Source organism: Gadus morhua, chromosome 10 (assembly GCF_902167405.1).
Source record: "Gadus morhua chromosome 10, gadMor3.0, whole genome shotgun sequence".
Classification (NCBI taxonomy): domain Eukaryota; kingdom Metazoa; phylum Chordata; class Actinopteri; order Gadiformes; family Gadidae; genus Gadus; species Gadus morhua.
Window position 1 is genome coordinate 6,036,686 of NC_044057.1, and position 11,734 is coordinate 6,048,419.

The 11,734-nt window shown below is 49.3% G+C and overlaps 1 protein-coding gene across 1 annotated transcript in view; it reads left to right on the plus strand.

Moving 5' to 3' along the window:
* Positions 1-11,472, plus strand: part of pigg (phosphatidylinositol glycan anchor biosynthesis class G (EMM blood group)) — a 56,833-nt gene extending 45,361 nt beyond the window's left edge. Inside the window, exons 12-13 of the mRNA XM_030368452.1 lie at positions 5,189-5,352; positions 8,387-11,472. Of these exons, the coding sequence (XP_030224312.1) occupies positions 5,189-5,352; positions 8,387-8,612 (390 nt within the window). The 3' untranslated portion in view covers positions 8,613-11,472. The remainder of the gene's footprint in view (positions 1-5,188; positions 5,353-8,386) is intronic.
* Positions 11,473-11,734: the final 262 nt, after the last annotated feature.

Genomic DNA, 11,734 nt, shown 5'->3' on the forward strand with positions numbered 1-11,734 from the left:
TCAGACTTCTGAAGAGCCTTTCGGTGTTCCCAGAAATTCCAATGTACTTAATCACTCTCGACAAGCCTCTCCTCCCGAACCAACAGCAGCCCCGGCTATAAAGCCCAGACGGGAACACACACAACACAATCGTACACACGGACGAGCCCATACACACGTGCACACACGTGCACACACTCACATTCAGACCCACTCACATTCAGACTCTCACACACACACACACACACACACACACACACACACACACACACATACACACAGATTCAGTCAGACCTACACACAGACACACACCACACACTCAGCCCAGCAAATGGCACACTTTACCGGTGCTTTGCCTTCACCGCGGTGCCTCCATCTCTCATCTCCCGCCGTCTGAATAATAAATAATCTCTGATAGGTGACGGGACTTCCGGCGCATCTTCAAAACAAAACAAACAGGAAGGCACTACAAAGCCGGTGCTGAACGGCATCATTAGACAAGAGAGGGGCGGTGTGTGTGTGTGTGTGTGTGTCCCCCAGGGCCGCCGTGGGGCCCCCGACACAGCGCTCTGAGGGGCGTGTTCACCTGGTGGAACCGCCCGCCACACCCGGGGAGATGACACGCTCTCCCGGGGATTGATCTGTGATAGATGTTAACGGTTCCTTGATCCGCTACAGAGCTCTGCCCCGCACTAAACAGACACAACACAACGGGGCATTAGGACTGGCTCAGGGGTTGCCAGGGTTTGCGCTGAGTTCGTAAGGGGTGAACTGTGTGCGCACGCACACAGACACGCACACACAGACACACACTCTGCAGCACTCCAGCTGCTGTTCAACCCACTTCTGCCTGCCTTTAGTCACACAGGGACACATGGACACACACACGTACACACACAAACGTACACGTACACACACACGCACACACACACACACACACACACACACACACACACACACACACTAACACACACACACACACTAACACACACACACAAAAACGCATGCACTCTCACACAGCCATTAGGGTTAAAGGCAATTTTGTAGAAATCTTAAATTACCTGGAGAAACAGCATGTGGTTCATTCCTCAACTGCACCTGGCTCGGTGTCCCTGAGCAAGCCACCTCAGGTAAGGACAGCAGCACATAGGCCCTCCAATCGCCATTGGATTCAATCAAATACCGAGGACTGATGGATTTGGACCACAGCATCACAGGGTGGGCTGTGGTCAGTTTAAACAGAGGCTACTCCCTGTTTGTCAGCAACAATCAGCAGAGTTGTTCTTACTGGGAAACTGATTAATAAAGTAATCCTCCAACAATATTGAACGGGAGTGATCTTAAGTGCTGAAGGCATTCTGTGTAAAGGGCATCCAGAGATACTTTAAACCTGTGTGCTCATAAAAGATATGAAGGCTCTACCCAAACTAATTGCTATGGTGATATTATTAGATCCCACCTCCCAGAAAACAACTTCAATCCCATAACTCTCTCTCTCTGGCTCTCCATCTCTCGCTCTCTCAATCTCCCGCTGTGTCTCTCTCCCTCTCTGTGTCAGCCTGTCTGCCAATCTCCTGCTCCGTCCCTCTCAATCTCTGTCTGTCTGTCTGTCTGTCTGTCTGTCTGTCTGTCGGTCTGTCGGTCTGTCGGTCTGTCGGTCTGTCGGTCTGTCGGTCTGTCGGTCTGTCTGTCTGTCGGTCTTTGTGCAATACACAAACACACATACATACATCTATAAATACATAGTGTCTCATATCTATTGGAGGCGGGCATCCTTTCCATATCACTAACAGTTTAGTGCCCTCATCACTCACGGGTCATTAAGGCTGTATCAGAACTGGGAATAAACCACCATCAAACATTTTCCATCGGCTGCGTCTGGGCGCGTAATTAGAGACCACTTGAGTAATGGTAGCGGCTAGCGGCTAGCATCTAGCGGCTATGTCTCTGATGCCTGGCTGTACACCAGTGCTGGGCGACCCGCTGTAAGCCCCCCGCCCGGCTCTTGGGAGGGGATTACGGGGCGGCATGTGGCTCAGGAGGCAGAGCGGGTTGGCTGGTAACCTGAAGGCGGCTGGTTCGATCTCCGGCTCCTCCTAGCGGAGTGTCGAGGTTTCCCTGAGCAAGGCACCTCGCCGTGACTGATCCTGACGAGTTACCTGTCGCCCTGCGTGGTCGACTCCGCCGTCGGCGTGGGAATGTGGGAATGAATGGGTGAACGTTAGGCAGCATTGTAAGGCGCTTTGAGCGACCACTGGTTAGAAAAGTGCTGTTTAAATGCAGTACATTCACCATTACATCAACTTGATTGATTAATTGGTTGATCAGTCCATTGTGTCAAAGTTCTCCGGAAAGATGGTTTATTGAATATCGTCATTTAGTTGTGAGGTGTAAATGATGCTGGTCAGACGATCCGAGCATCGGTTTGACCTCCTGAGAAGGGTTGTTTATCATATTTTAGTAAAATACTTTATAGGTGAATCAACAATGAGATGAATCCCACCCTGGTACAGTGTTAACGTCGGGACTGCAGAGGTGTGTCCCGTACCATCTGTCAGCTGGGTCCTCGGGGTGAGGCAGCATATTACCGCTACACAGACACCCCACTGACTACCCCCCCGGGGAGTCCTGTGAGTGCGTGTGTGTGCGCGCGGATCTTAATCAACTAGGTAATTATAGCTATCATCCCCACATCGTACAAAAACATGCCGTCACTGAGTGGGTTCTGTGAATGGATGTGGAGGAGGCACCTCCGTACACTCACTATCAGTAGGAGCAGACTTGCTGAGCAGAGAAGATTTAGGATGAGGGGAATCCTAAACAACGGGGGGGAGGCCAACTATGAATCAGGGTGAATTATGATCCCGGCCCCCCAATGTTTCATCTCTCCCTAATAGAGTTTGAGACCACGGTGGGACGATCCCGTCGCAATATCACCGCAGAGGGCGACGCAGTACTTAACGCAGGGTACCCGTTTGTCTTTAATAAACCGAGTGGGTCGACGGGGTGAACGCGTTTTATGATCGTAACTAATGTCAAGCCACTCACTGAACAAAGGTGCTGGCTGCAGTAGGGGGAAAGGTGAACGAGCGCAGGTGTGAAGGTAATCAGGGTTCGGATGGACGTTCGCATAAAAGCGTGTCGTCGGAAATGAAGGTCCGTGGTCTGTTGTAAAACGTCAAACGGTACCTCATCGATTGATATCGCCCAGGACCTTTAACGTTCATTACAGAACAACGGGGAACTGAACCTACTCTAAGGGCCACAAGAGTGTGTGGATTCTAAGGGGACATCTAGCGGGATGGACCTGGCAGAATGGAATGAGATATTCATAAGGATGTTTTAACTAGTGTGTTTAGTGTGTATGTTCCCATGGAAAATCGCTACAGTTGTGTTTTCACAACCCTAGAATTAGCCCTTTGTGTCTACGTAGGGCGGAGTTGTGTCTACGTAGGAAGGAGGGGGCTTGTTATCCCCTTGGCTACAACCACTTCTGGTTACGTTGTGTAGGAGCTTCATAATGATATCAATAGTGGTGCATATGAAATGTGCCACACTCCTTTGGTTTTAAACCATTTCCATTTACATTCAGGGCATTTAGCAGATGCTTCTACCCAAAGCGACATTACAATAAGTGCATCTGTCAGAAGAAGGAGAAACAACAATATATCTCTGTCGGTACATTAAGGATATCATAGAAACAAGTGCCAAGCACTAACCGTCACTAGGTTAAGAAGGGTGGGAGGGGGTGGCCATGCTGAGCCTCGGTGAACTCTGAACAAGTGAGTCTTGAGTCTTCAGCCCCGTGCCGATGTCAGGACCGCAGAGTCGCTCACCAGCCATATATGACGTCATATATATAAATTATATATTTGTGTTTCCTAAAAGCTTAACCCTCGCTTAAACTCTAGGGCACGCCTCGTATATCCTGTGAAGACGAGTTTATGCTCCTGCCTTTCACCAAAATATCCAATATATTTAGAGGATTCAATTATCCATGAGTTTCACTTTTTTAATCCAAGGGTAAAATATTGTAGGGAAGGGCAGTTGGCGGATGAGGGGGGATTAAGATAAGTGGGTGTACATTTATTAATGCATCCATGTTTTGCTGACTCAAGTTCTTCAGGTAGTTTCCCTGTTTGATAACTAAAAGTAGGCTATCACTCTTTGGGATAAGGCTGGTATCAAAAAACAGAATTGCAGGGATTCAACTGCGCACCGTTGTGTTATCAAAAGCGATCTATATTCACGTACCACAGGGAAGGTAAACGTTGTCTCGCGCCGACTGCTATCTAGATGAATGATCAATACATGTAACAGATGGCGATAGGTTTACCACTATGGATCCAATAAGAGGTCTGTGGGAGAGATGCAGAAGGCTGTTACCTCCACCACGTCCTAAATCATATACACTGGGGAGGATGACAGAGATACACAACGGTGATTAGTTGAAAGGATTCATTAGATTCATGCTACAGCTGTTCAAAGTCGACCTTGGTGCGAATAGGACTTATGTCAGTTATGCGCAAAATAGAAATAACTACTAACACCTTACACAATACGGGCCACTGCAGGCCACCGTAGTCGTTGGAAAGGGAGGGGGGGGGGGGAAGAGAGATTCAGTTGGTCCACGGCTAGTTGCTTTTTAATTCTTTCTATACACTTTACATTTGAAGATCCCATATCATTCTTTTTTAGGGTTAATAATTAAATTTGGGGGTACCACTAGAATAGGGTTACATGCCTGTGTGTTAGAAATACCCCTTATTATTAACTAATTTTCAGCATCTTTCAAAAACGGTCTGATTTGCATCATGTCGCTTCAGGGGCCCCTCCCGACTAGCCCTGTCTGCTGTGATTGGTCAGCACGCTCATGCAGTGGCGTTTGCACGTGCGTCAGCAAATTCACATTCCCGAGAAGTTGTAAACATTGCTGGTAGCCGGGAGGCGGGACTTCTGCACTTCAGCAGCGCCCGCTGTCTGACGTCACACTTTCATTGAAGTCAAGTTTGAGAGTACTGCGGTCTTTGATTTTTCTATTTTAGCAGTAGTAAAACATGTATACATACGTCATGACATGTAACAGTCTAGAGCAAAGGGAAAAGTCTAAAAAAGCCTGCTATGACCCCTTTAATAAGACCATTGTTCCACAGACCTCTACGGGTGTAATGTCATTCCAGCCGTGCTCTAAACAGCCTCTTCTCTGCAGGGGAACTCCAACAACATCGGCACGGTGGACGTCTCGGTGGGCTTCGTGGGTCTGGAGAGCTACGTGGAGGGGCCCGCCATCTTCCTGACGGCCCTGGGGACGTATGCGGGGCCCCTGCTCTGGGCCTGCCACCTGGTGTGCTACCTCAACTCGGAGAGCCTCAGGTGAGTGGCCCCGCCCCCAACGCCGCCCCCCCGCCGCCGTGACGTCGACCCGGGCTCGCGCCGCGATACGAACGGGTCAAGGACGCGGTTGTTTCTGTCTATTCTTTTCTTCGTTGGTGTTTCGTTTGTCATCGCCGTGTGTCATTTGCGTGCGGAATCCTCCGGTTCAATATCTGATCATTCATCCGTTGAAATATTTGTGTATCCGAAACGAAAAAAATAAAGTTTGACGAACAGGAGCGTCGTTTTTGAAACAATCACAGGGCCGCCGTCGATCTATTAATGATAGAAACAATCAATTATACATGAATCTATTAATAGTAATGTATTAATAACCTCGTTGTATCCCCCTGGGTGACCCCACCGCAGCGCGACTCCGTTTCCGCCGACCTGAGACGCTCTTCACGTTGATTTAATCCAGTGTGATGAGACCTCTCTGGCTGGTGTCACATCACACTGTGTTTCCAGTGCGCTGGCTGCTGTCAGCCCGCTTGTAGCTCCTCCACAATGATCCCCCCCCCCCCCCGCCTCACCTCCTCTGCGCTGCAGGAGGCGGGCGGGGTGATAGATGAAGGCCTGTCAGCCGGCTGACGCGGGACAGCTCATTTAGAATGCACTCTGCTCCATCAGCGGCTGCAGCAGGAAGCAGGAAATGGAGACGAGGAGCGGATCAATAGACACTGATGCCAGGCTGGCGCTCCCCAGACACGAGTCGGAGCCCACTTAGCCGCGCCTCACTCACGCACCACACTCCCCTTTTTATTTGATTGTTTTTCCCTCCTTTTCCCTTGAAACCCTATACATGCAGGGTCGCTAATGGCCGCCCACGCCAGGCTGGAAGCTTTGAGCATCAATTGAGCTTTAATTGTGCAGCCGGCGTCCCGTGATGTCAACAGCCGACCGCGCGGCCACTTGGAGCCCGCCGGCTCTGGAGACGCTCTCAGCCCACCGTTCACAGGCCGGCTCGGACGCAGGCTCTGATTGGACGCATTAGATTGGCCGCGCGTCTCATTAGGGACAATTAGGGGCAGCCGGCGACTAGCCACCCGCGGCTTAAAGTCACTACCTGCCAAAGTGCACATTAGCCAATAGTCGCCCGGCGCGCTTGGCAAGTCTTTTTATTTTATTCTATCCTTGCAGATCGATGGCCACATATAGCCCGGCACTCTGCAGTCCCCCAGGGCCCACGGCCGCTTAACCACAGCTCCCGTAAACGGGGCCCAGACAACACAGCGCTGGGTCTGTTAGAACACACCCAGAGTGGTGTAGCACGCTGGGATGCAAACCACCCGGGGAATGTCATAATGTGGAAGTTAAAGCCAGTCGATGCCTGTACAGCAGCACTCATTAGCGCAGGGTAATGTGTGTGTGTGTGCCAGGACACCGTACTGATGTATGGATCAGCAGATATGTGTCGATGGTTGTATGGATCAGGAGATATGAGTCGATGGTAAACTGTATGGATCCGGAGATATGAGTCGATGGTAAACTATGGATCCGGAGATATGAGTCGATGGTAAACTATGGATCCGGAGATATGAGTCGATGGTAAACTGGATCCGGAGATATGAGTCGATGGTAAACTATGGATCCGGAGATATGAGTCGATGGTACACCTTATGGATTTATGGATCAGCAGATATGTGTTTATGGTACAACTTATGGATGTATGGATCATCAGATATGTGTTAATGGTACACCTTATGGATGCATGGATCAGCAGATATGTGTTTGTGGTACACCTTATGGATGCATGGATCCGGAGACCTGTGTCGATGGTCTACTTTATACAGAAAGTTTCACCGTGGATGATAATGGATTGGCGGAGGACGGATGATGTATATTCTCTCCTCTTTGTTCTAATTGCTCTAAACTCGTACGTCGCGTTCCTCTCCCTGCTCAGACTGTAATTACCTGACGCCTCTCTGCTTCAGCGGCACCGTAGAGATTTAATCATTAGACTTAGAAAATACAGTTGACTGGGCGTGCGGGAGAGTGTGTGTGCGGTGGAGTGTGTGCGTTGACGTGTGTGTGTTTCTGCAGAAGCAGGCAATCAGGCAGATATTTTTCCCATTCTCTAAAGGTCAGTTTTACCAATTCAGATCCTGCGGATATACTTATAAGATCAACGGTAGAACCAAGTCTGTTAAACACTTCCCCAGGCTTCCTTGCAGCCGTCCATACGTTGTCCTCTAAACTGTCAGAACTCCTCCAACCCCACCACTAAGTTGAGCGTGCAGTAGGTAAGACGTTACAGCTATGGTCTGAGTGTTGACCTGAGACCACTCCCAGCTCCTATCTGACCTATCAGGGCTATCTCTGCCATGATTGGTCTGGGGAATCCATCTCACCTGTCCATCACATGCATGCACACAATGTTATCCTCTCAACGGCAGAGAGACGTTGGATCCATCGTCACCAATCCAGGGCTTTAAACGCAACATGGCTCGATGCCTTCAAACTGACTCCAAGACTTCCTCCTTATCTCTGTGACCGTGAGTTCACACCAAAAGCAAATATATTAGCCTTGCCGTGTCTTCGCCTGGATTCGCTTGAAGACAAACTTTACCTGCGTCAGTGATTTGGGCGATTTGATCAGGCAAATTCCCGGGGTACGTGAATATAGATTAGGCGAGTGAGTGAACGCCAAAGTTCCTTTCCGCCAATTCCTTCTCAAGCATGACCGAGATTATATGATATTATGTATTTTATTTTTCGATATAGAGCACCAATCCCTTTCTCCTCCTTGCTGCGGTTCCCTCTGACCTTTAGGGAGTGAACGTCGTTTGGCTGTCCCGACGAAGCGTCCCGACGTCACGCGAAAGTGTTTGCCCGAGTAGAATCACGGAAAATCTGTGTGAACCAGGGTGGTCGCACCACGGCGTTCATAATTTTGCACCGCGGGTTTTTCTTGCAATTCCTTTTCCTCTAAACGCGTCTTTGCGTTGAGTTTGTATGGACTGGCCCCGCCCCTTCTTCTTTGTTGTGACCGGCCCTTGACTCTGCCCCCCCCCCCCCCCCCCCCCCCCCCCAGGACCCCGGTGGCGCTGGGTCACGGCTGCTATGTCCTGGCCCTGCTTCGCAGCGTGCCGGTGGCGGCCTACGTGGTGCTGGTGACGGCGCTACGCTACCACCTCTTCATCTGGAGCGTCTTCTCCCCCAAGCTTCTCTACGAGGCGGCGCACGCGCTGCTCGCCACCGTGCTCTGCCTCTTCCTGGGCGCCATGGAGACGGCGCAGGCCGACGCCGCCAGGCCCTAAAGGACCGCACACCTTTGTTTGTTTGTTTGTTTGTTTGTTTGTTTATTTGTACGTTGCCCTCGGCGGCCATCTTTGTTTGAAAAATGCAAGCTAGCATTTGGTAGCCAAGATGGCCGCCCAGGTGAAGGAGGTCGATGGACTGAACATTGAAGACAAACGTCCTGTTTGGGCACCAGGAGGGGGTTTGTTCTTTTGTTGTTGTTTTGTTTTACATTTGTGGGGAAATCTATTTATTGATCGTATAACCAAGTAAAAAGTCAATTACCTTGCTGCAATCTGTTTGGAGGGCTACTGGAATGAAGTTTATACTGTTTGTGTGCGAAGTCCTCAGAGACTCTGAGTGTGAGATGCTGAGAGTTGAACTACATAAATAACACTGTTCTACCAGCGGGCTATGGTGTGAGAACACCAGAGCAAATGTTCTATCTTAAGAAGAACTTTGGAAGAAGCCAATCTGCGTTGTTTCCCTCTTGTTTTACTTGGGGGGGCCGGCCAGCAAGTGTCTGAGTGTCTGAGTGGCCCCCCAGGGTCTGGGTAAGCCGGGGTATCTAGGGTCACATGGGTGCGGTTCTCTTGACGGCTCCTCCGGTGATTGGAACCGCCGGCGCCGCCGTCCAGAGGACCCCGCGAGTACAGAGCCAGAGCAGCAAATGATCTGCTGCCGTCCAATTACGCGCAGCGCGCTCTGTCACTTTCATACGACTGATTGCTTTTGACTCCAGATGTTTCCCCGAGAAGAAGAAGAAGTCTGGGGAAATGGAAATACCCTCCGTGCGGCGGGCATCTGCGTCTTATCAGACCGCCGCCCCCGCAAACCCCCCCTTCCCTCCCCCCGCCGCGGCTCTGAGCCGTCGCTCTGCACGCCAAAACAAAGCTCTGGGGCTCCTACTACACACACTACAGTACAACCAAACCTGTATGTGTGTGTGTGCGTGTGTGTGTGTGAGTGTGAGCGAATGTATGTACCAGGGTGTGTGGGTATGTATCAGGATGTGTGTGTGTGTGTGTGTGTGTGTCTGTGCGCTCGTGTGCGTGTGCACGTGTGGGATTTAAATGCGGCATTCCACGGAAAGCTGAGCAAAGGTTCAAGTTGAGTTTATGCGCAGCACAAGCACCACTCCTCCAGTCTGCTGTAGCCCTCACGGCCGTAGCCGCTGACAGGTACGCGGTACTGTGTCCGTCTGTGTCACAGAGCCCTGTCCTGTGACCGGTCCACTCCCGGTCTGGGTGTGACGGCCTCGGCCATCAGAGGTCCAGCGTCCGGACAACGAGTGGTCACTTCACACCTGGGAGGATGCAGGTGACCCGTTAGGGCACTGTCATGTTTCCTAGTAGTTCTGCGAATGGAAACACACAGAGCAGTCTGTCTAGCTCGCCTCTGAGGTAAAAAAAGAGTCTCTGACCATTGCAGTCTATTATACTGTGTCACCTGATCAGCCCACAGGTAAATCACCGATCTCATCTCCTCCTAAGATGTTACCAGTAACATATTGTTGCTTTCAATTATGGTTATGGACTGGAAGAAAGTAAGATGCGAGGCTCATGTTGTGGGGCTTGTTGAACCATGGCTCTGGCCTGCCCTGATTCATTGCACAGTATCTTCCCGGCTTTCCTTTTCTCCCTTGATCATCTTCTGGGAGGGGGAGTGGAATGGAATGATCTGGAATAGAGAATGTAAGTGTCTGTGTCGTGCATATTTATTACTGGGCGTAATCTCATCAGAATGTTTTGACATGCACGAGAACATCTCCACTGTTTCTTGAATTAGCTTCTTGGCAATAAGATGAACTCTCCGCAGAGGCTGTGTTAGCCTAGTTCTGGGGCTTTGAACATGAAACAAACAACAGAAACAAACCACCTATGGTTACAAAACGTGATTGAATATCGTTAAACCACAAGCAGCGTATTTTCATAACTCCAAATCAAAAGGATTGCACCAAATCTGTGTTAAGAGACTCATTGTGCACTGCGCTTAGAAATAGTAAAGTCATCATTTATTCAAGTACATCGTCAAGGACATTCACCTCTTCCAAAGTAAAAGTCTTCCTCCATCAGGCCTGGAGGCTCAGCTTGGTCTGCAGCCTGACAGGGACTGCAGGGGGGGTCGGCCAAGGGAGGGCTAGCGGATCAGCCTTCTGACAACAGGTTCCCTGTTTTAAAGAAGCATCCTGCTTCGTTAGCGGGAGAGAACGGGAAGGCGATCCTGCAGCTCTGTGTTTGGGCGGTGGGGCTGAGGCCCCCTTCTGTCGTCCAGCAGAGGGGCTCAAGTACGCGTCGGTGTTTCAGAGACCGGCCACCACCTGGAGAGGTCATCAGACAGATGCAGAGGTCAAGGCCTCTCCGGGCTGCAGGACGAACCCCTCTGGACCCGGGCGGCCAAGTGATTTTCCTTCTCGAATAATTGTTAGACAGAACTAAAAGTAGTGTGTCTGTCACCGGTTGATTTGTTAGGTTTGTGTTTTCTATCCTTTCTATAACGTCTCTGTAGTGTTGTCTCCGCACTGGCTGGTGCATCTATGCAAATTCGAACTTGTTTACTTGTGTTTGTTTCTGTAATTTATTTTGGTTTGTTGTCTTATCATTTAATGGGATCTGCCCTGAATATAAATCAACCCATTTCCTTGAATGGATAAGCCATGTCCTCCAACTGATCCAGATGCTCGTGTTTTTAGTTCCGTTCGGTTTGATGGCCTTTTTTTATTACTTTATTTCTACTTATTCCATGATGGGATGATTGTTGGTTTTGAATCAGGCTTTTCATAATTGGGAGAATAGTGTGATATAATATGAATGGAAGTGCAGGTGGTGGTGATAATTGACTTACTTTTTTATTAAATAAAATCCTGTTCTATGACTATCATTGTTTCTGTGCATCATTTATGTACCTTGAATTTTATACTTGAAATAAATATTGAAATATGAAATAATATATATTGCGATTATATATATATAGATAGTAAGATTTATAACATATATACATGTATATATACATAAAAACATCCCAGAAGTGCTCCACAAACTGGATTGAGATGAGACCAAATAAGACCCTATAAGACCACATTGGACCACATAAGACCTCAAGACCACATAAGACCTTAAAAGACCACATAAGATCATATAAG